Below are 24,879 nucleotides of genomic sequence, written 5' to 3'. Positions count from 1 at the left end.
GCAGAAATCTCCAGACCAGATGGCGGTTACAGATCACAGCTCAATTTGATGGCCTTTGAAGCCTCTCAGAACACCACTCAAAATCAATGATTTCATGGGGGAAGGGAGGAGGTGCTTTTGATCCTGTCTCATGAGTTTTTTCTATGCTCAGGTGATGACAAAAGGAAAAATTATTCTCAGTGGCCAGAAGCAAGTCAGCATCTCTGGTGGTAAGTTTTAGACCATATTACTACTGATACTTCAGAGCATCGTTCTGAGCACGAGAGCATTAGTAAGTTTTGTAAGAAGGGATGAAAGCAGAGAACTGCAGCTAAATCAGGTACTAGTTCTGAAACCCCATGACCTGTCACCACTTACAGTATCATTTGCTTTTGCTGCAGCATCTAGCCAATCCCCCATATCACAATCAAATTTGTCTTATTAGTTGAAAGATGAAAACTTTGTCATGACTGAACACAAGGAATGTAACCTTCTGTTTTATTTCTTTCCAAGGAGTATTTACAGTTTCACAGTTATTCTGTGACATCCTAGTCTTCACCAATTAGAAGACTAAAACTTTTTAAAATTTGAAATAATAGGTGTCCTATCTGACAGGGATATTTAGCAGTTAACTACTTGGAATTCATTGCACTTTCAGAACTCTCCAAATACCCACAAATGGCAATGATCCTACCAATCAGAGCAAACTGAACTTTGTTCTTTCATTGTTAAAAATATCTTTTCTTGCAGAACCTGGTCTATTTCCCATCTTCAGTAGGTGGCTTAAGTAAGCCTCACTACACATATAGGACTTGTTGTTTAGTATTTGCCATCTTTGGTCTTAAGCTTAATTTCCTGCCCCTGGTCTAGTAGTTGTCACCCATGTAGATAAGAACTTCGTATTTCCTAGTGTTAAGAGAGCTCTCCCTTAGCTCAGGAGATTGACCTATCTCCTCTGGTGTAGGAGGTTCTAGGTTTGAGACCCAAAGGCAATGTTGTGCTCTTCTCGTAGCAATCATGCACAGATTTCACTGTTCAACTTCTACTCAGCTCAGTTTGCCCTCTCTACAAAGCACCCTGCTCTCAGCATCCTCCAGTTTGTATCTCTTGTCTTGCTGATGGGAGCTGAGATGAATCTTCCAATATCCAGCTTCCCTGTTTTTTAAAGGTGCTGGTAGGTTATGGATAAATATGTGGCCCTTCCACCGAAGCTGAGGTTTGTCTAATCTCTTTTGTTGGCTTCTTCTCCCATTCCATGTTCTTTCCACAGCTCCCAGAGGTACATTTGCCATCACGCTGACTGTCACTGAGAAGCTTGCCCCCAGTGCCAGACTGTTGCTCTACACGGTGCATCCTCATGGGGAGATAGTGGCTGACAGCTCTTGGATACGCAGCGATGTATGCTTCAAAAACAAGGTGAAAACCTTTGCTTACCTATTAAGGGCTATATCAGCCGGTTCTTTGCTGAGAGAACAGTTAGGGAATTACTTCATCAAGAGCCCTGCACTCGGGATGGGCTTTAGGAATTGAAAAGGTACAGACGTGCCTGGGAACATGAGGAGCTGTCTCTGGAATTGACCCGTAGGCTCAGACTCAGACTGAGTTCTGACATGAGCGGGCAGAGGATGGTGACCAGGGGAATATAGAGATGGGGAATTTTTACAGAGCAGTGATTCAAAAGGGCCATCTAGCGGTAGGAGCTTCGCCCCACCGAGAACAGAGTGAAGTGCTGGTAAAAGGTGAGATTTAGATATATGTGCCAAGCTGATTCTCCTAATTTCTGTGTGGTTGTCTTGGATTTATTCATTTCCAGCTCCAGCTCGAGTTCTCTGAGAAGCAGGGTCTCCCAGGCTCTAAAGTCAATCTCCACCTTGAAGCTGCTGCCAACTCCTACTGTGCCCTGCGAGCTGTAGATCAGAGCATCCTTCTTCTTCAGCCTGCACGACAGTTATCTGCTGAGAGCGTAAGCCACATCCCCAGTCCTGTGTTCTTTTGACCTAGGGATATCCAGAATGACATTCCAATTCCCACCTGTGATCTCTCTGCTGCTGGCTGTATTTTTATTTTTCCCTTGGAAACAGACATCTCAGTGATTAAAGAAAGGTGTATGGCAGTTGTACACTTCAAAGACAGAAACTGATAGTGGAACATTTACTTTTGGAAAGCATGGCAGTGTAAGACACATCCCAAGAACATGCCTAATGTAAATCCTTGAAAGCATAGTTCATGCCTGGAGAGTGATTATGTCAAAATTGCATTTTATGACTCAAATAGGCCTTGGGCCCAGAACAAAAGCTGTAGATGTCAGCTAGTATCTTGTTGGACTCCAGTCTCCTCTTTGCATAACTCAGGAGTATACCTCCATGCTTTTTGCTCAAGTTCACCCCACAAAGCCATTGCAGGTCAGAAGGAGGAGGGTAGAGTCAAGTCCTTCTTGTGTATCACCAGTTAAACTGCTTATTCATCTCTAGGTAGGCATCACTAGACAAACCCACCACAGTCTACAGGATTGCTGAGGGGCCACCATAAGCTTTGAATATATGTGATTTTGCACCTGCCTGGGACCTTCCTTGTGTTTACCCTAGTCATTCTCACCTCCCAGGTGTACTACCAACTTCGTGTGAGTGATTTATACGGCTATTACTACAATGGGGTCAACCTGGAAGATGACAAGCCAGAGGAGTGTACCCCAGTCAAAACCACCTTTTTTGATGGCTTGTACTATGAACCTGTGAATGTCAGTCGTGATGGTGATGTCTACAGGATTTTCAGGGTATGTGTTCTGTGTGGTTCTTTAAGTGGGAGATACTCCAGAAGAATTCATGCACATTAGCATTCAACTTTCTCTGGTGGTGGTTCTTACTGCTAAGAGAAGGCAGCTGATGCCTGGAACTGCCTAAAGTCTCTGATCACCCAGTTTCTGCCTTCTTATCCCCACCTCTTACTCAGGAATACTGAAAGTCACTACTAGATATATTTGCCGGCATCCTGCCCATGCTTCAGTAGACATTTCCTAAGCAGGACCATGGCCTTGGCTCATGAGCTCAGGCATTCCTAGTAAAGATCTGAGTCGGTGATGCGGGCCACTTGATTCCTGATACACTTGCCTCCACTTCCCACTGGCCCCGTGGCCTAAGCCCTAACATAAGCCCCATCATTACTGCTCTTCACAGAATACCAAGTGTCACTGCTCCGTAAAAAAGACATAGAGGTTGGAGAGGAAGAGTTGTGACATTCAGGGTTGAAAGGATGGGATGTGAGGAGGGAGGAGAGAGATGAAGTATGAAAACCCAGGTGGGAGAAGTGGCATGCACTGGTAGCTAGTACTTGCCCTGCGTGACATGATTGATTCTTTTACGTTCAGGATATGGGCCTGAAGGTTTTCACCAACTCTGTGCTGCGGAAGCCAGTTCTGTGCAATGAAGACAGATCAGATATGGAAGATTACCCTGTCTATTTTGACCATGTTGTCACCCATGTCAGTGGCTATGGCATAGGTAAAAGAACGTTCATATTGTATCTCCAGTCCCAATCTACCTGGTCTTCAAAACTGTTGCCTGTATAAAATAACAGCCAGCATGTTGAGGTTTGGGAGGGGAACAGGTCTTTGTGTCCCAGTTTGCCCCTAGTAATTTCTTTCTGACAGTCCTTGCAGTAGAGTCAATTCTCTCTCACTTAGGTACAGGGTGCATATAGAAAAGACAGGGAATACTGGGATGCTAATTCTTTCATAAGCTGATATTAGTTTTTCAGGGTTTTTCAGGTTAGAACCTTTCATCAAATCACAGTTCAATTAAATACTTAAAAGGAAATGCCAATGCAGAAAAAAAATGGCAATTCCCAATGTCGAGAATTCACACAGCACTTAGCATACTTAGCACATAGTCTCCAAAGCCTTTATAGATCAGCAAGAGTTATGATTATCTCTCTCCAAGTCAGATTGCTCAGCAAAAGAGCAAAAGTAGCAGTCATAGGTTGCCACAAGGGAAATTACTATTCAACACTAGGAAAAAGTTCTTCCCTGTGAGAGTTGTGCTACACTAGAAGAGGTTCTCCAGGAGGTTTTGGAATCTCCAACCCTGCAGGTTCTCAAAACTGAGCTGGACAAGACCCTTGAGCAACATGATCTGACTTTGAAATTAGCCCTACTTCAAGGAGATTGGACTAGAGAACTCCAGAGGTTACTCCCAACCTAGATTTTTTCAATGATTCTGTGATTCTATGATTCTAAGTCCAGCAAAATAAGAAAGTATTGTTATTTCCATGATACAGCTAGGAAATATGAGGTACCTCCATGCTAAATGAGTTGTTGGATATCACAAGTGAGTCTGTGGCAAAACTGGACAGAGGACCTTGGTTCCTAATATCAGACCTGTAGTTTGACTATATGAACAAAAGTAGTTTTCTAATGGACTGGATATTCAGCTCCAGTTTTAACTACTGAACAGGGTAAAAATGATTGAGTTCTCGGGGAGGTTTGTAAAGCATTATAAGCTTTGGTGACAGTACTGGCTACTGTTGCCCATTTGCAAATCAAAGAGAGCTAGTGGTAGAGGATGGGGAACATGCCTTTCTAACTGGATGATAAGATCTTTCAATATGAAGTGAAATGTCTTGTGAAATAGCTAAATTTTCTAGTATTTTCCCATGGGAAAAGAGGATAGGTAAGAAATTGTTTCTTCCCATACCCTGTATCTGTTAGAATTTTCCTTTTTTATGGGAAAAAGAATGGAAAAGTGCTCAAACGAAATACTTAGTGTTCATTTATGGTGTTAAGCATGTCTGACAGCAGTTCACATTCTTCTGGCCTGACCTCTCTAATATTATACTTTAACCATACACGATCTTCTAGATGAGTCAAGGCTTCTTGGTGGGGGTGGTGTTGACACTGTTCGAAAATTCTTCCCTGAGACCTGGATTTGGGATCTGGTTCATACCGAGTGAGTATTTTTACCTTCACTTCTTACCTCTCATGTGGATTTTTGAGTTGATACATGTTGCTGAAATGAATTCTGAGAAGAAGCCATGGAACGTATGTCTGCTTTGTAGATGCAGGTCTCCTCTTCCCATCTTGCTCAATGACTGTTGAGCTCCCAGCCTTGTACACAGTGTCAAACCTACCTGAACTGTAAATGACATCTGTTCTGTGCTCTGCCCCCATCCTTCTGATGGGTGGAAAGAATAAGGGTTAAGACTAAAATAAAAACATTTCTTTCAGAGAGAGCAGGAGCAAAACTTGTTATTTTTCATCAGATTTTTAATTCAGCAGCAGAAAATTCAGGTTTTTCTTTCCAGGCTATCACAGCATCTGCAATGAGAATATCTCCATCTTAATGATGCATCCAGGGGCTGTTCTAGAACATTAATCCAAATTTATTGGTTCTAATCTGTATGTTTGGGCATTATGGTATTTAAACAAATGGTGTTTCTAAATTTAAAAAGCTGTGTATTCTTCCAAGTGTTTTTTTAACATGTAGTTTACCAGCACCTGCATCTTTACTTCCAGCTTTATAATATTTTTTTAAATATAGAGAGGTAACTTGCAGAAAGTGAGAGGAAAACAGAAGTACTACCTCAAGCAGGGAGCCTATTCTATAATTTGGCTTGAAAATGCCAAAGATCATTTCTCATTCTTTTTTTTCTTATTTTCCTCAGTTCCAGGGGAGAGGCCAATGTCTTTTACACCATTCCTGACACCATCACAGAATGGAAAGCCAGTGCTTTCTGCTTGCAGGATGATGCTGGGTTTGGCATCTCCTCACCTGTTTCACTGACAGCATTCCAACCATTCTTTGTGGAGCTCACCTTGCCATACTCTGTCATTCGAGGGGAAAAATTTAATTTAATAGCTAACGTCTTCAACTACCTCAACAAATGCATCCAGGTATATCAAGTTCCCTTTTACTTCCTATATGGTTTGCCTGTTTCCCAGAGATCCCAGCATTCTCCTGCATAATGCACCAGAAATGCAGAAATAAGTGTTTAACTTACGCTTTAGCCTGACATATTACTCTCTCACCCTCTCTCCCTGGACCCATCCCTGTGTGATAGCATTAGGAGAATGTGGCCAAAGATCACTGTGGCTGGTCCACAGAAGATAAAAACTTGGTCCTTATCCCTACATAATTTAGTTCTTCTTTTTGCTCCTGAAGGAGGAACTTGAGCAGACAGTATGGGTACTGTGCTGTGCAAGACACAATAGATACCAAGTATGTTGTATGTAGCAGTAAATCCTAAGAAGACTTGACTAATGAGCACCTTGGTATACTTCTGTCAAAACCAGACACTAACAGTGGACAGAAAAGAGACAGGTTTGCACTTCCTTGGAGAAATGCCTCATCCTTCTGTCCTGGTACCATCCCACAGATTCAGATGGCAAAGAGCTACTTCAGCAAGTCTCCCTTGCCCTGCCCCCTAACTTTAGGGGCAGTCTACTTCATTTCTAACCTTGATCCTTCTTTCTTTGTCTCAGATCAGTGCCATACTGGCAAAGTCAAGTGACTACAAGGCAGAAATCCTTTCACCAGAGGGAAACACAGCAAGGGTGTGTGCCAATGAAAGGAAAACCTATATTTGGGCTGTTAACCCCCACAAACTCGGTAAGTTTATCTTTTCATAACCTTAATATATCCCTGTTTGATCTTCCTCCTCTGTCACTCCCACCCTTCAATGCAACATCGATAATCCACAGGCAGGCATTTCTGGACAGCTCCATTAATTGCTCCACAAATTTAGTATTGGACATCTGCTAAAGCTCCCTTAGACACACTGAATGAACAGTGAATTGTTCTGGTGTTTTATCTCTTCTGATTTTTGGTAGTCCATTTTAGGAAGAACTCTTCACTTGCCACATCACATATGAAACACTGGCAGGATTTCATGTGCCTATGATCTTTCAGCTGACAGTTTTGCATCAAACCAACTGTATTCAGTAAGAATAAAATTTGTTAATAATTTTGGACTGGATTCTCAATGGGCAAAGAGAATTGCCCTCCCCAATTTTACACCTGTGTTAATTCACACCGCCTTCAAGTCAATATTACGTTTTTTAAGACACAGTTACAACAGCTTGCATCTGTAAGTGCCCCAAAAGCTGAAGTACAAAAAACTTTTAATTAGCAAAGATTCTTCTCAAAATGAACCACAGATGGATCTTTTCTTTAAAAGGTTGTTTCTAAAACCCTATAGTCAGTATGACTGATTTCCTTCAAACTTACTGAGAAAGATGCAAAGTCATACTGAGATGAAAACTAGATATGCAGCGAAATAATACTGCAGAGCTGAAAAAAAGCAAGCTGCTGTCTCACCCTGGTAACTCTGATAATAATGCATTTTGTTCCAAGTAAAAAAGCCCTGTGGATTTCCAGTTTGCAACGATTGCAGGGGTGAAGTGAGCAACGCCTGCAAAGCTGCTTACTTCAGGGTTGCTCCTCAGAGCTGCAGCAGCACCAAGGCTGCTTCTCAGTTAACAAATTCCATCTGAAGGAAAGAGGCAACGGAGCTATAACTATTGCAACACTGCCCTAGGCCAGAGAAAACTCAGCACAAGGCTAAGAAGAGGTGGAAACTGGTAGTGAGTACTGTCAGATTTTTGGCCAGGATCACCCCTATTTCGTTCTTCGTGCTAGGGCCCCAGGCAGCCTCTCCTTACCACTAGCAGACAGACGTGGAGCCTTCATGAAATACGTTTCTGCTGAGCTGCCTTCAGAGAGAATACATTTCTCAGCAGTTGTCCTGACTGCAGCTGGGATAGAGTTAATTTTCTTTCTAGTAGCTGTTGTAAAAGTGTTATCTTTTGGGTTCAGTATGAGAAGACTGTTGATGACACACTGATGTTTTCAGTTGTTGCCAAGTAACGTTTAGTCTAAAGTCAAGGATTTTTCAGCTTCTCATGCCCAGCCAGCAAGAAGGCTGGAGGGGCACAAGAACTTGGGAGGGGACACAGCCAGGGCAGCTGACCCAAACTGGCCAAAGGGATATTCCACACCATGTTACATCATGTCTAGTATATAAACTGGGGGGAGTTGGTCAGGAGTGGGGGCGGATCACTGCTCGGGGACTAGCTAGGCATCAGTCTGCAAGTGGTGAGCAATTGTATTGTGCATCACTTGTTTTGTGTATTCCGATTCTTTTATTATTATTATTGCTTTCTTTTTTAATTTTCTTCCTTTCTGTCCTATTAAACTGTCTTTATCACAATCCATGAGTTTTACTTTTTTCCGATTCCCTCCCCCATCCCACTGGGTGGGGGGAAGTGAGCGAGCGGCTGCGCAGTGCTTAGCTGCCAGCTGGGGCTAAACCACAACAGCAGTCCATCAGCCTAGAAGAGGCAGTGAAAACCGGGGGTAACTGTAGACATTGAAGCTAACTTTCTTTTCTTGGGCTGGTGGGTGGCTTTCCAGGCGAGGTGAAATTCACAATTACTGCCGAGGCCAAACTGAATAGCAGAGGTACTGTAAACAGCACTTCCCCAGAAGAAGAGACCATTCGCCGGGACACCCTGATTCGAACCCTACTTGTTGAGGTACGGTAGGAACTCCGCATGTGCTTTCTGCTTTGTGGAAACTGCAATTCCTATAGCTGTGGGTTAGAAGCAGTTAGCTAGCGTGAGGAGGCAAGATGACACAGATGGAGCTGTGTACAGTAGGTTTCTCCATGTGAAAATGAGAGTGTAAAACACAGTGGTCAGTGGCATCCACTGTCCTTCGGCCACTGTCTCCTTCCTGGGACCATGAGCATACATGCCCTGACACCCCACAGATCTCAGTAGAGGTGGAGCCAGAAGGGAGGAGATTCCATACCTTACCTATACATGCCTTTAGCCTGTGGCTCTAATACTGGGGAGGAGGGTGGAGGGCAGATATAAAAGGAAAAGGACTTAACTTGAGCATCATAAAGCAGCAGCCACATAGGATTAGCTGGACAGAGTCCCTCTCAGAGGCTGGGAATGTCTATTTTATAACTGCTTTCGAAGAAGGAAGGTGCCCTGGACAGGGTGTTCGGTAAAAGAGGGAGGGAGCCATGGACTAAGAGGTATTCTAGTGGAGATAGGAGTGGGTACAAGGGGTGCACTGTCTGGATAGCCACATGCACACACTGTTTTACACCGTTAAATTGCCACGGTTTCATGGTGATGTTCTATACTTTTCTTCTTCCCGACTACTTCCCTGCAATCGAACAGCCTGAAGGTATTAAAAAGGAATTGACTCAGAGCTCCCTCGTCTGTACGAAAGGTAAGGCAAGTTCATTCATTCATTCCAGGGAGTCAGTGGAACTACTTCACTGGCTTGTAGGTTTTGTCCTACAAAACCAGAGACCCTTCCAGGGGAGGAAAGAGGATCTCAGGGTCAAGGTGCTGGGCTACAATTCAGGATTTTCACAGATATGTTTTACTCATTGGGCAAGTCTCTGCAGCATTTTCTTTACCCAGACTGCAGATAGTAACTGTCACTGTAGTAATGCTTACGAGGTGAAGACTTCTGGAAAAAAGATGATTTTAACAATTCTTGTTGTTACATTTTCTCATCAGGCATAACGATTTCTGAACCAGTGTCTCTCAGCCTGCCGAGAAACCTAGTGCAGGGATCAGCCAGAGCTTATTTTTCTGTCATTGGTAAGTTTAGTACTTTTACACTAAAACCAAAAGTAAATGGCATTTCTCCTGTGCTGCACTAAGTGCCATCATGTATACACATGCAAAACTAATGTAAAATTGAGGAAATGCTTAATCTTGATTTTAGAGGAAATGTTTCCTACTTTGCAAAATGGCAGAGAAAGACAAATTGCTCAGAATTGTCTCATATCAAAACAGGACAAAACTGTAAAGTTATTTCAACTTGCATTGCATTTCAGATTGTATTGCATTAGCAAATCCTATTCTGTATAGTAAAACAGTTAATTCAGCTGAAAAGTAAGATAAGCCAGACATCTTTGAAAAAAAATTATTTTGATTTCTTGGAAAGAAGACTTCAGAACATTACTGACTGCATAATTTTAAATTTATGCTTTTGCATAATGAAAAATATTTGTCAGTCGATAAGTTCCCATAGAATAAGACTTTCAGGTCCCTATCAACTCTACTAATCTTAAAGTCATTATTAAGACTGACAGTTCAGTGAAAATTTTTTGAGGTTCTGAACTCAGATTGCTTTCTAAACACAGTCATTTTGCATGCCTGGGTCAGTGTGAGGTGTGCTCATACTGTGCAATACAGCCTCTGTAGCCCACTAGCATCATACCCCACACATTCTCACATGTACACACAAAATGGGAAGCAGGTTGTAAAGGGCAGGAAAGTCTAACCCTTCTAAGGGTTCACGGCTGTTTGTTAGAAGCCATGTCAGCCAGTATCGATGCTCAGTTTTTTCTCAAATTCTCAGTTTCTCCCAGATGTCCAGCATCAAAATAATAAAAAAAACCCAATAGGGCCATTTCAGTCTTTCTTCTAAGCTGTGTCTTTGGTTACTGTGATTACTCTATATTGGTCATTGCCCTTGGATTCATAGGGTAATATAAAGCAATGTATAATGCTGTGTAATAAAAACGTGTTTAAACTGACTAACTTCTTATGTCTTTCATTCTTCAGGAGATATTTTGGGTACAGCCCTGAGGAACATGGAGAACCTCCTCCACATGCCTTATGGCTGTGGAGAGCAGAACATGGCCTTGTTCACACCCAACATCTATGCCCTGGATTACCTGAATAAGACTGGGCAGCTGACTGAAGAGATTAGAATCAAGGGTACTGGATATTTATCCACAGGTGGGAGGCTTTCAGATTCTTCCACCTAATATTTTGATTGTGTGCATTGAACTCTAAAGCTCTACATGGTGAACACTGATCTCTGAATTCTAGCACTGTGTTTATTGCACAGGAGCAGGCGATGCTCCCCAAAGAAGCATTGCTGTACTTCCAGGAGCAAAAGCAGCTAGAATTCCTAGTGGCTGACATTATTCACCAGACATACATTACTAAATATTAACTCCAAAAGTCTTACTGCTTCAGTTGAATAAACAACAGAATTAGTCCTTTTCTGTGATTAGAAAATATGTCATCTTTTTTGTGTTTTCAGGGTACCAAAAACAGCTATCATACAAACACCAGGATGGATCCTACAGCTCCTTTGGGACGCGAGATAGGGAAGGGAGTGTATGGTAAGAGATGGCACTTTCTATTTCCCTAGTCCACGTCTTTAGGCTTTGAAAAAATGATCAAAGTATTAAGCAATTCTTATTTTTAATAGACTAAATGGTCATAGATCAATTAATATGGATCCCCTAGTAAAGGAGACATTCATAAACTGGAGAGAGTGCAACAAAAGGACGATAAGATGATTGGCGGCTGGAGTACATAATGTTCAAGGGGAGGCTGAAGGAAATGAGTTTGTTCAGCCTGTAGAGGAGGAGGCTAATGGGGAACCTAGGTAAAGCTTTCCGCTACCTAGATGGGGACTGTAGAAAAGACAGAGTCAGTCTCTTGTCAGGGGTGCACAGAGTAAGGACAAGAATTTGTCCTCACTCAAGCTGCAACAGGGAAAACTCCAACTGGGTAGAAGGAAAAAAAAATTCCCCAGAAGAAGGCTGCAGCACTGAGACAAATGCCCAGAGAGGATGTGGATATCTCTCTCCCCGGAGATTTTCACGGCATGATTGGACAAGAGACTGAGCAACCTGACAGAGCTTTGAAGTCAGCCCTAGTTTAAGCAGGTGGTTGGACTGGAGACTTCCAGAGGTCCCTTCCCACCTAGTTAATTTCATAATTCTATAAATTAAGATTAGAAATTACTATTATCAATCATCAAGCTGTGTCTATACTTTACCCCTGCTCTGAAAGAATAGTTTCATCACAGTAATGGAGAAACCTCAGGTCAGTTTTTAATATCAGAATTTTAACTATCTTATTTATTTAAAACTTACAAACCACTTGTTTCTTTTACCTCAGACATTATGGAGTTCATTTTATGTCATTTTCTATGCAAAACCAGTTGCTGGTAAACCTTCTTTGTCTTGTTCACACCTTGCCTGCTGTCTGTTTCTGGCTCACCTGCAGGCTCACTGCCTTTGTGTACAAGTCATTTGCACAAGCCAAACGCTACATCTACATTGATGACAATGTCCAGTCTCAAACTTTGATCTGGCTGGCAAGCAAGCAGAAGTCAGATGGCTGCTTTGAAAATGCTGGTTCACATTTCAACAATGCTTTGAAGGTAACCAAGACAAGTATAGTCCCAAACTTCCAGTCCTGTCATTGGGATCGATTTGGATCATTTCTGCCAGGCACAAGCTTATCACCACACCCTTGCTCTTCCTAGTACTGTTGTCTCGTGTCTTTCAGCAGGGCATGATTCTTATGTCTGCTATTGATGATGAGGTAGAAACAAGTAGGACTTTCAGGGTCAGAAATCTTGGGTTTTATTTTCCACCGCTGCATTATGTGTGTTCAGCCACAGGCTATAATCTGCTTTATTGCATATGTGCAAAAGCCAAGAAAATGCGTGAAACAATTTTGGCTTTATCCTGAGTGAACTTGATCTTTCTTGTTCCTATGCACAGTGGGAGACAGAAATTACTTCTGATCCCAAATCTAACTAGTGTCTGAACTATGAATTAATTCATATTTTGTTTCTTTCTAGGACATCTGTACTGACCTGTTCTTTGCTTGTTTTTTCTTCAGGGTGAAGAAGAAGGTGAATACTCACTCACAGCCTACGTTGTGGCAGCGTTGCTGGAGGCTGGACACTCTGCTGCGGTAGGTATTTGATGCTGTTACGCTCTATTAGTCCGGTCAGCCATTTGTCAAACAGTGCACAAGTCATAGTCCTCACATGCATATTCTTTAACAGTGTGGTGAATACTGATTGTAGGACGGTAGGGTCAGCTGAGGAAATCTGTTTCCAGAATGCTGCAGTTGCTATAAGTACTTCATAAGTGTTACAAATCAGTTATGTATCTAGTTCCTATGGATTAACTTGAAAAATCCCTGAGGAGTCTGGTTGTGTTAAAGAATGGTAGCCTATGTAGGTGCAAAATCCAGATTGAATTTGCCCACTCCATCCAGAGTCCAGTTTGGAATTTTCTCTAAATTTTCCCAGTCCAAAGTCCAAGCTATCCAAATCTTCAGTCCTACAAACTCTCTCTGTGCATTTAAACCCAAGCTGTGTTTCCATTTCCTTATGTCATTGTTATAATGGAAGGAAATGATGAGCTGCTGGTTGCAGTACTAGGCACAGGGGAATGACAGCCGAGTTCTGTTCTCTGTAATATACTCCTGCATGTCCTTGAAATCCTGGTTCTTTGCTGATTTTGTTCTTTGTAAAATGGGGAAGATGAGAATTGTTCCCAATCTGACAAATATGTTCTAGGCATGGTGAGTTTTGCAGGTCCCTCAGATACAGTGGTATGGGGCATCATTTAAGTACCTGAGACTGGCAGGATAAAAACATTGTGCAGAACCAAATAGTTCTTCAGCAACATGAATTTAGTTCCCAGTATCTTCATAAGAAGCTCCAAAACTGGTGCCACATCTATAGTGAAGTTGCACAGGCAGGACATGGTTAGTAGTGTGTTGGTGATGTCTGAGCTGAAGCAGAGCTCACAAACAGTCTGTAAGGCTAAAAAGGCTGAAGAGTTATCTTGATAGCTGTAGCTAGCAAATGAGTAATAACATGCATCTGCATCATGTAATAACATGAGTCTGCTTCATCATGAGGTCTCAATACACTTTGCATAGTTCTGTAAAAATGATCCACATTTTAGAGCTAAAGCAACCAAGGCACAAAGGATTCCCCTGCATAAGGTCATCTTGCAAGTCAGGAAAAGAACCAGTGCTCTGTTAGTCTGGCCATGCTGCCTCTAAATAAATGCAGAAAAAAGGCAGCACCACTAGAAGGGCATTTTTTACAGGGTACACACTGCAGGCCCTTAAACATGCCATGGATCATGTATATTTTTAGCATGAAGGGTCAGTGATGGCAACTTAAACAGTGATGGAAGTATTTAAAGAGAAGCTGAGACACACATCCAAGTACCTGACAACCCTACTATGTTTTGCATTACTAGCATCCTGTCATTCAAAGTGGCATGAACTGTTTGGAGACTGCATTTGGCAATGGGGTCCACAACCTGTATAACCAGGCCCTCTTTGCCTATGCTTATGGATTAGCTGACAAAGAGAAAAGATGCCAATTCTTCCTTGAGAAGCTGGACAAGGCAGCTACCAGAGATGGTAAGTGCAGTATGGCCACGATACAGGCAATACAGCTGGTGGAATGGCCTGTGGTGTGATGTGAGCTATTCTGAGGTACAGTTTTCTCATTCGTGCTGCTCTCTTCCCATTTCATGCCTGCTATGCTACTGAATTTATCTTTGCGAACTTCTCTGTCTCTTTTGGCTTCACGAAAGATTGAGCTGTGGCCTGATTTTCTTAGAATTACGAAATAATGTAGTTGGGGAGAGACCCCTGGGAGTCTCAGTCCAAGGCAGTGGAAGGTTGTACCTAGTTTCCTGTCGTGGTTTGACCCCAGCCAGCAACAAAGCACTACAAGGCCACGTGCTCACCTCCACCTGCTCCTGCGGGATGGGGAGGAGAATCAGAGGGAAAAGAAAAAGGTAGAACCTCCCGTGTTGAGATAAGGACAGTTTACTGGGACAGCACAAGGAGAGAAGAAACAATAGTACTAATAAAAGAATATACAAAGCGAGTAATGGACAATGCAATTGCTCACCACCCAGAACCCGACGCTCTGCCCCTTCCCCTGCTGCAATACCCCCCAGCCCACTCCCCAGTTACATACTGAGCATGACATGGTATGGAATATCCCCTTGGCTAGTGCGGGTCAGCTGTCCTGGCTGTGCCCCCTGCCAGCTTCCTGTGAAAATTAACTCCATCCCAGCCGAACCCAGGACATTTCCCCATTAGCTGCCTCTTCTACAGGCTGAACAAACCCAGTCCCCTTGACTATGTGGTGTGCTCCAGTCCACAACTGCCTTAGCATCCTTCTGCTGCACCGCCTTCCCTTCAACCCTGCTTTGACTTATACACCCCCCTTTTATTAATTCCCTTCCCAACCTTTCCTGTTTTCTTTTCCATCTTGGAACTAAAACTTACCTGGTTCAGGACACTTGTAGCTGAAAAAACTTTTGGGTAAAGGCAGAGAGGGAATTATATGCCTATCTCCCACGTGATACTGTAGTGAATTAACCAGCAAGTAATTCTTCCACGCTTTTTACACCCCACTTTTCTGTTTTCAGGTGGCTCAGTTCATTGGCAAAGAGAAAATAAGCCACCAGCAGAACATTTCCCTGTCTTCTATTCCCGCGCCCCTTCTGCTGAGATTGAAATGACCAGCTATGTGCTTCTGGCTTTGCTCAACAAAGCCAAACTCTCTCCGGAAGACTTATCTTACATTTCTCGCATTGTGCACTGGCTTGTCAAACAACAGAACCCATACGGAGGTTTCTCCTCCAGCCAGGTAACAAGTGGGTGTAGTAAAAAGAAAGCTTCTGAGAGCAGTCCAGCCTGCAAGCTGGATCTCAATAGTATGACCAATCTTCCTGACTGCATATTTGTTTGAATAATGTTTGATAAATGGTGCTTGGATAAGTCTCCTTGTCAGGGCACATCACGCTCTTCATATGCAGCTTCATACATATTTTAGTTTTAGGAAATGGGAACTTACCTGAGTTTCAAGTTAGCTGTAGACAGCAGTCACTGTTGGCACAGCATTATCCCAGGTTTCCTGGGATAATTCAAATCTATTGCCCCAGAATGTCTATCTTGTCTCCTTAGCTGTTTGCAAAGCCCCCCTCCAATTATAAGCACTGACAAAGCGTCAGGGAAATAGGAGCTGTGCTAATCTCGTGCACCATCTTACAGCTGGCTATCTATCTAATTAGGGATCATGTTCTTTTCAGGACACTGTTGTTGCTCTCCAAGCTTTAGCCCAGTATGGATACCTCACCTTCTCTAAAAAAAGTCTTAACACAGTCAAAGTCAACTTCATGGAGTCCCCCAGTAAGACTTTCCAGGTGAACGACAAGAACCGCTTCTTACTGCAGCAGGCTTCCTTACCCACTATTCCAGGGAATTACAGTGTGGAAGTGAATGGCACTGGCTGTGTCTATCTGCAGGTAAGCAAGCCCGAAACTCAGCACCACCCCTCTGAGAACTAAGCAAGGGGTCCCCCATACCTCGTTCCTCTCCATTCCTCATGCCAAAGCCACAAAAGCCTGCAAGTCTATAACCATCTCACGCTTCCCATCTCTTTTAGACCACCCTGAGATACAACGTCCATTTGCCAAAAAAAGTTGCAGGATTTTCTCTCTCCGTACAGCCAGCCAATGCATCCTGCACAAGCAACTTCCCACCAAAGTTTGACCTTGTCCTCTCTGCCAGGTAACTTCTTCTTATTGACCTACCCCCTTGCATTCACAGTTTGGTAAAGCATCCAAGGAAAGTTTTAAGTACAGGCAGTTAACTGCTACTGTGCAGCTGCAGGAAGACAAACAGGATCACTGGGAGCTGAAAATGTCATTCAGTGGTCTCCTCTCCATTTGCAAACCAGACTAACAGAACTTTTCTCATTTTAGTTACACAGGAAACCGCAAAGTCTCCAATATGGCTATTATTGATGTGAAGATGCTCTCGGGTTTTGTTCCTGTAAGATCTTCCCTGGAAAAGGTAAAGAATGGGAGCAAAGTGAATGGTAAACCCTGAAAACATAGGAAGTTGATAAAAACAGTCTTTGGTTAGTAAATTGGAGCTCCAGGGGAATTCTGCAAAGTCCCTGGGCATAGCCTTCTGTCACATACTCTGTGTCTCAGACTTGTAGCTGTTCATCTACTGAAGACAAATCTGTTAGGCATTGCCAGATCCAGTAGCCCAACAGAGGTGAGACTGCTGCAGCTTCATATCCCCAGGCCCAGCCAACAGCAAGGCTGAGTGTGTACTCCCAATAGGCAGACATGCACACTATACATATATATACACATATATACGTATATACATGTATAAATATATACATATATACACGGCTGGCCATACAGATCAACAGAGACAGAAAAGACAGTACTTAGAAAAACACAGATAGCACAAATGGCCTTACCCTGTTCCCCTTTCTGGCTGATCAGACTGAAAGCTCATTTGTGGAAAAGATAAATAAATATATATAGCTATGTGTGTATACACATGCACATATATACATGCAAATACACAATGTGGATCACTCTGGTAGCTAACCTCAGACAGACACTCAGTCTGCCCAGTAGCTGCCCCTGGATCCTTGTTCTACCCAGTCGCTGGTACCTGGACACATGCACCCTTGGGGCCGCAGCCCCACTCCAGTGGCTGGAACCAAGCCCCCCAGCACCCACACATATGCATGGTGGGTACCCCCAGTAAGCAGCCCCAGAGATGCAGTCTCTGCAGCAGCTGAGCTTGGTCTCCCAGTTGCCTCACACAGACACACACACACAAACGAGTCTCCGCTAGCTGGTCTAGCCCAATAGTCCAGCCAGTATCTGCCCCCACGACCTTATGGTCTCTCCAGTAAAAGGCTCGGACCTCATGGTCCCTCTGGTAGCCGACTCAGATCCTCTGGTATCTTCAATATTTGGCCCAGACTTATGCCTGCTTCAGTAGCTGGCTACCAAGCCACTTAACTCACACACCAGCTAGTCCAGCTTTATATTCACTAGCAGCCACACACTGACATGCACAGCCCCACACAGCAAGCCTGAAGTCTGGTGTCTCAAGACGCTAGCATGCCAGATACACGGCTCCTGTGCTCTGTGGTCCCCTCTTCAGTGGCTGGCACTCCATACACACACGTGCACACAGAACAGAGAGCCCCTCGCCCAGGAAAATAGTCAGGAACAGAGTTTAATAAGAAGGCAGGAGAGACTGTGGTGATGGGAGGGGTACAGCCAGACGAGTGTGCTGTCCACCAACCTGTTTATGTGCAAACAGCCCCTTTTATCCCATTTTCCACCCTTTTTTCTCCCAATTGGACTTTATCCTTTGTTACTTCTGATTCTTCCCCTAAACATCCTGTAATAACCCTTTCCTGAGTGGCAGCATCCATACTCAGCCCTGCGCCCCTGCAGGCAGCACTGCCCTTAAGTGCTGCGGTGGCTCTGCTCAGGTTGCTGGCGTTCCCCTGTGCTCCTTCGTGTTTGTGTGTATGAGTCTTCAATCACAGAACCTAACAGAATCTGTGTAAGGGATACTTCTGCCGCAGTTAAAGTGCTCAAATGGACATTTTGCAATGTTATCCCTTTGACATGGTTATTCCTTCCTCTACAGCACGGTTTAACAAACAAAGTGTGTATTGCTCTTCCTTTACTATCCAGAAATTTGGTCATGATGATGACAATGCTGGGGAGAGCACTGATAAGCACCTCATTACAGTTCCTAGTGCAATTTAGGTTCTGCAAGGGATGCATTATCTTCAGGCCATGGACTGCAATCTTCAAGTAGATAAAAAGAAGAATGCAATTCATTGTAGAGCCTGCTCATAGCTTGGTGCATTTATAATCATTCAGCGTTCCAGCCTGAATTTCTTTTTTGCCTAGAACTGTATTAAATTCATAACTTGTCTTTGGAAGATTTTTCCATTGAGATGTTACACTGTTTGGAATCCTACTCCTCTTTATATGTACTTGGGAAAAAAATAGCTGGTCTTTAACATTTGGAATATTTTGGGTTTGTGTGTTGTTACAGTAAAATAATTTTCCTGGTATCCTTTTCTAAACTCTTTTTAAACTTTTGTTTTTTAAAATACAGAATGGACTAGCAAGTAAGTCAGCTTGAGCTGCAGAAATGGTGGTGTAATTGTAAATTCTCATTGAAATGAGAGCACTCTTAAGTTAATGATAAAAGTCACACACGCCAAAGCTGACTCGTAAAACTGCTTATCATTGTGATTGGTTTGCCCTCGTCAGGTTATGAACGGACTCAACGTGCATTTCTTATTTTGGCCACGAGATGGCGGGGTGGCACAAGAGGAGCAGCGGCAGCCACTGTAAACGTATTTTGCTATCGAATGGTTATTGGTAAGTCTCCTCGGCAAGTCTCCTGTGTTAACACTGCTATCATTTGCCTTATTTAAAGGTTCAGTACCAGAATTCTGTTGTGGATCATGTAGACATCAAGAACAACCACATCCTCTTCTACCTTCAGAAGGTAAGTTTGTGAGTTTTCTTTTTGGTTTTATTGAATTGGAAGTTTAAAACAGGCTCCCAGATAAAAGAAAAACCTCATTAATAGCAGATTAGCAATATGCATGTTTTAAAGACATAAAGGGACTCCACTCAGTCCAACATCAATTATATATACACAGTAGTTATAGTCTACAGTGAAGAGATATGGATTTATTACTTTTTGTGAAGAATGCTGTATGATTAAATAGCATTTCACAAACATAGCTAAGTTGCATTCCATATTGCAACAGTTCCCAGTCTACATAATATTGCTCAGCCTCTAAGTGCTGCTACTCATCAGTTGATCCGACAGTGTTTTACAAGGAGTCAGTATCATCTCCTCCCTTTTAGAGAGATTTCTGTATGAAAAGAATAGTCTTCCCATATCAATGACATTAATAAAGGGAATAAGAGAGGAGAAAGATGAAAATCAAAACACACAGGATCTTAAAATACCAAGAAGGGAAGGAGAGAGGAAGCAAAAAGAAATAGTAATGATACCTAACTCTCAAACAGTAATTTTTATTAGTTGGTCTCCAAGGATCTAATAAGGAAGATTGGAGTCAGTATTCTGAATTCACAGAGAAGCTGAGATGTTGAGATGTGAAAAGTTTACCCAGCAGGGCACCAGTGATGGAGAAAGTTCTCCAGAGCCCCTATCCATAGCTCCATTCCTATAAAGAGGTCATCAAGGTAAAAACAAGGACAAAGGGAGAAGCAACCAGGGGCACAGTCCCAGGCATGCAAGAGGAAGCTTGAGAAGCTGAGGAAGGAGGAAAGTTTGGGACTTTTGGCTGCAAGAGTGTGGAATGAGGAACAGAACCACAGGGAAGGATGGAGATCTTGGGTTCAAAGTGATTAATGAGAGAAAAGTGGGGAGAAGAGTCATAGGGGTACTGATGGTGATTTTAGCTGGGAAAAGGCAAGGAAACAAACTAACAGCAACTTTCAATGACAGGATGAATGGTGACGTGCTGAAAGCCGCAGAAACCACGGAAAGGTTGGGGTAATTGTCAATGAAAATACAAAGAGGAAGAAAGAAAAGAGCACACAATATTAGCAACAAAACATATTTAGCAACAGCTTTTAAATAATTATCTGATTTGACATCAAGTTTACAGTCTGGAGAGAACTGTAGAATGGCACTTTGTCACCCAGTCTGACCCAGAAAAGCAGCCCTTCAACCTTAGCCTCAGGGGTACGTATGAAAAGAAAGTCTGATGCATTTTCTTGTCTTGCCATTTCCAGGTCTCCCGGAAGGATATCAACTTCTCCTTCAGTGTGGAGCAAAGCTTGCCAGTCTCAGATATCAAACCAGTGCCAGTACACATATACGATTACTATGAAACAGGTAGGTGACCTCACTAGGCCAGAGCAAAACCTGTGAAATCAAAGGATTGATCTCAGCATTTACAAGGTGCAGACAGCAGATTTTCCCTTGTGCTTTCTGTGCAAGCTTCTCTTCACTTTTCTGCATTTGCTGCCTTTGTTAGGAGAGACAAGTGGAGAGCAAGCTAGGAGTTCTGCTGCTTTTGATTACCAGACTGCAAAGGGGTTGCAGAGCATAGACAGTTTCTGCACCCCTGTCTTTTCATGTCTTTCTTCATTTCAACATAAAGCAAAGCAATACATCAGGAGTTGCTTTCTTACAAGCTACATACAGAAAGAAGCGTGGTTCCACTTTCTTTCCACAGTTTGAACATGATGGTTAAAATCAATAAATCAAAGGCAGCAGTGTTTCTGGCTTCCCTGATCTGGGTTATCTCCTATTTTTGCTTTGTATTGCCATAGTAGGCTGCAGTCAAAGAACTCTGCCTTGGTGGAATTTAAATGCTTCAGTAGGAATGACAGTCCCACTGAACTCAAGAGGAGTTTAAGCACCTAACTAGAAAATTACGTGCGTGACCACCGTTCTCGATCTGGCCTCAAGGAACTACAACTGCATCAGACATTACCCAGTTGTGGAACTTACGTTATCAAAACTGTAGCTGAGGTTCCCCTGTGCTTTTCTCAAACTTGGCACAACCTTTGGGAACTGCATCCTAGCAGATAAGCAGCAGTATCCAGAGAATTGGCTCTGGAGTGCATGTTCTGCCACCTGATCCACATCTTGCATGGTCACAGCAATGATGTGTCCTCACAAACACGGCAGAGGAGTGCATTGGCCTCTGACTGCGCAGCCCTGCGACTGGGTGCCTTCACAACTGGAAGACTACCACAAAATCTGGTTCATAATGTGTTAATCACAGCCGCACATGGATTGGGGTCAGAATGATTTCTCACTCTCACTTTCTTTCTTCTTTCCAGATGAATATGCCCTCGCAGAATACACAACACCCTGCTCCCCACCTTCCAGCTGAAATCAGATATGTGCCAGAAGAGGTAATGGTTCAGAGGGTATCAGGCAAGCATTTGTAAAGGAAGAAGAGGCTAAGAGACTTGGTTGTTTCTGGGAGGGCAGTGACCCATTCTGGCCCACACTTCAAAAGAGCTTGGGTCAGGGTGGATCAGAAACTCCAGATAAAGTGCTTTTCCTAACAAGGGAGATACTGTGCAATTATAAACCCTGACCATCCAGCTTTTTAGAAACTCATGATATATATTCCAGTGAGAGCTTTGTCTAAAGGTAAACTCCTGAAACGTGTACTCTTAGCCACAGATTCCTCTTAAAAAATCCAAGATTAGGAGAATAATCTGCTGCTGCTGCTGCTTCTGTAGATTTTATTTGTTTTGGTCTTTCCATTTATCCTGAAGGAAGATTCTGAAGAAATTACTTTGATCCTCACCTTTTTCAGTGACTGAACTGAATCATTTAAAGGTATCAGAATTCCAGTCACAGGAAGGCAACTTTTATGCAGTCTTTGACTCTATTTAGAAAGAAAGGTTTTTTTCAGATTAACATCTCATGTTTTACTGTTCTTTGTAATAAAACCTTCTAATTGGCAGTGCTATTTGTCCCAGTCTCCACTCCTTGTTGTATCTAGAAATGGGTGCTGTAAGGTATTTCATAAGCTAAAAAATTCATACCTTGGACAAGTCAACCAATTACAGTGACATGCTGACATTAGTGACATCTTGTGGCACAGACAGGATCGGGGCCCTGGCCTATGTGATGGAAGCTTTCTACCCAAAGCCTAATGGTGGGAGAAGCTGGAGAGCTTAACACAGAAACTCTTTGAAAAGGGGTTAGGGAGGAATGGTGTATCCAATGGAGCCCTTGGACAGAGAAAAATGAGAAGACTTGGAGGGAGTGAAAAATAGAGAGCCACAAGGAGCTTATGATGGAGTGGCAAAGTACTGTCTTGCTTTCTGCATTTAGGTACAGCAGACAAACAACACTGTGGCTACTGTCCCTCACAGTCTGCAGCGACCTGGCATGACCTTCATCCTGACTAGATCACACTGGTGGAAGGACACAGAAACCAACTAAATATCCATAACAATCTGAGCAGACATCTGCTAATTGAATCATATCATTGAGCTCCTGTTTCTTCAGTTGGAATGTTAGACATAGTCTTCGTTACAGTCTTGGAAGATACTAGCTTATTTATCATGAAAGTAGGCTTCTCAGAGCACATTTTGATTCCTACAAACACTTTACTCAACAGCAACGTGCCCGCTGTGAGACAGATCTCACAATAACACAGGAGGTGGCAGGAGAGGAGCAGCCCTTCCTACACCCCGAGAGCACTGTTCAGCAGGGCGTCAGGCTTGCCCCGAGATGGCTCAGGTGAAACTAATCCTACTGCACCGAGCAGTGCAGACACCTTTGTGCTAAGGGGCAGCCATGACAGAGACCCACAGGCTCAATGTAATCCCAGAAAGATGCAAAGGAAATTTGGAAGCTGTAGAAGCAGATAAATGGTGGTTTGGAAGGGACCTGTGGAGGGCATTAACTGAGACCTCCTGTTCTAAGCAGAACCACCCAGTAGAAACCTGCAACTCAAAGCAGGAGACAGCTGCAAAGGAAGAATCTCCGCTGCCTTCCCAGGACCTCAGCAGTGGCCTGAGGGATGCAAGCTCTGTAAGATGAGGTCCAGCCGTGAGCAGTGTATCAAGATGCATGACTCAGGCGACAGAAGACATCCAGACCTGCAGACAGACCTGTCCATCAGGTCTGCACTGCACTTACTGCCGCAGTTCCAAACAATTTACTAAATGTTAGTTCTCCTTGTCACCAAAAGCAATCATGCATAGGTCCTTCATTGCACTGTGAAAGGAAGGCATCCAGGAGGTTCCCTGAGGAAAGACCCAAGGGGTGGGAGAGAAAGAAATGAAGCACATTTTATGTGAAAGCTGTAAAAATATAACCTATCATCCCCAAAACAACTTCCTTTCTTCTTCATGCCTTTCACCAACTCTCACATACTTTTAAAAAAGACCTGTAAAGTGATTTAGCACCAGGTATTTCCACTGAGATAAAATCCCAGAACCTAAAGCCTAAACGTTGGCAAAGGTTTACTGACATCACCTTTCTTGCTGCATCCAGGACAATAATATGCCGCTTGTCCCAGACCAACAAAACCACAATGCTAATCTATGCTGAACTTCCAGCCACATCCTGTGAAGCAATATTTTTCTGCAGGGGGTTTTCTCCTCTGAGTCACACATTAACATATGCATATGTACACATACTGACAGACAAGGAGCCTACTCATCAATCTGTTACTCCCAGTACAGGTATTTCTTGGCTTGTTGCTCAGTTTTCTGCAAGTTCAGGCATGCTGTAAGGTTCCTGTGCTCCAATACGAGTTGGGTTACTACAGCTGTCTGGTTTAGTCAAATACAATACCCTTCATTACAAACCGTGCCACCTCTGTGAGTGAAGGGATTGTGGGGATGCAAAAACTGTCACTGATCTTGTCTGGACAGTCCTTGTGAACTAACCTCTGCTCAGGCACCTTCATGGATAACAGCCAAAGGCAGGAGGCTGCAACTTCATAGAGAAGAGAAGCTTTTTCTAGAGCAGCTATTGATGGGACCCCAGTCCTCTGGGACCCCAAGTCACATTGCAGTTAAGCCAACCTAACAGGTAGGTGTTGCTGAACAGCATAGTCTTGGTCCTGCTCAACTTTTTCTGCCTTTGCTCCCTGACCCTCAGACTGGTGCTCAACTTGACCCCACAGAGGGCGAGTCAGAGATAGGGACCCAACTCAAAACTGACAAGATTTAGGGGGAAAAAGTATGTTTCTTCCTTCTATCTGCTTGAACAGGCTTACCATGGGGCCAGAGAAGCAGTAGGAAGCAGGCAGGAAAAAATGCACTGTCCCATTCAGCAAGGCCTGGACACAGCTCAGCTACGTCAGAGAGCTGTGCTGCACGTCTTGGGAGCTTTTGCAGAAAGCTGAGCAGGCAATGTGTCAGCACTCCACCTCCTACCCCTGCTGATCTTCTTACAGCACAGCCCTGCCTCTGTGCGTGCTCCGTGGCTCCTGCTTAGGGTCACAACTGTGGTCCCCAGTTTGACTTCTTGTAACAAGTCCTGGGTCTCTCCTTCTCTCCATCCAAAACCCCAGTGACAGCATGTCTTCCTTTCCATTGCTATAATTTGCCTGCTTGTGTTTATGGACCTAAAGACAGTGTCCTGACCCAACTTAAAGCCAGAGCGCTCTGGTCTCTGCTCAGATCACAAAGGAGGTAATGGGAGTGTGTCTTACCTAACCTGTGGCAGCCTTGGTTCCTGAATACCGGGTACTGTCTAGG

General features: G+C 43.4%; 1 protein-coding gene across 1 annotated transcript in view; it reads left to right on the top strand.

Annotated features, from left to right (window-relative positions):
- The window catches only part of LOC115352837 (ovostatin-like), a 32,903-nt gene extending 10,692 nt beyond the window's left edge, over positions 1–22,211 (top strand). Inside the window, exons 13-35 of the mRNA XM_030041520.2 lie at positions 152–209; positions 1,250–1,395; positions 1,793–1,942; positions 2,582–2,752; positions 3,344–3,476; positions 4,832–4,919; positions 5,635–5,863; positions 6,452–6,578; positions 8,382–8,503; positions 9,161–9,212; positions 9,509–9,592; positions 10,565–10,741; positions 11,052–11,133; positions 12,029–12,185; positions 12,653–12,727; positions 14,038–14,203; positions 15,229–15,449; positions 15,892–16,107; positions 16,248–16,372; positions 16,567–16,657; positions 19,088–19,159; positions 20,425–20,527; positions 21,484–22,211. Of these exons, the coding sequence (XP_029897380.1) occupies positions 152–209; positions 1,250–1,395; positions 1,793–1,942; positions 2,582–2,752; positions 3,344–3,476; positions 4,832–4,919; positions 5,635–5,863; positions 6,452–6,578; positions 8,382–8,503; positions 9,161–9,212; positions 9,509–9,592; positions 10,565–10,741; positions 11,052–11,133; positions 12,029–12,185; positions 12,653–12,727; positions 14,038–14,203; positions 15,229–15,449; positions 15,892–16,107; positions 16,248–16,372; positions 16,567–16,657; positions 19,088–19,159; positions 20,425–20,527; positions 21,484–21,536 (2,898 nt within the window). The 3' untranslated portion in view covers positions 21,537–22,211. The remainder of the gene's footprint in view (positions 1–151; positions 210–1,249; positions 1,396–1,792; positions 1,943–2,581; positions 2,753–3,343; positions 3,477–4,831; positions 4,920–5,634; positions 5,864–6,451; positions 6,579–8,381; positions 8,504–9,160; positions 9,213–9,508; positions 9,593–10,564; positions 10,742–11,051; positions 11,134–12,028; positions 12,186–12,652; positions 12,728–14,037; positions 14,204–15,228; positions 15,450–15,891; positions 16,108–16,247; positions 16,373–16,566; positions 16,658–19,087; positions 19,160–20,424; positions 20,528–21,483) is intronic.
- Positions 22,212–24,879: the final 2,668 nt, after the last annotated feature.

Source organism: Aquila chrysaetos, chromosome 17 (genome assembly GCF_900496995.4).
Source record: "Aquila chrysaetos chrysaetos chromosome 17, bAquChr1.4, whole genome shotgun sequence".
Lineage (NCBI taxonomy): Eukaryota > Metazoa > Chordata > Aves > Accipitriformes > Accipitridae > Aquila > Aquila chrysaetos.
Note: the sequence above shows the minus strand (reverse complement) of the source record. Positions and strands in the feature narration are given on the sequence as shown.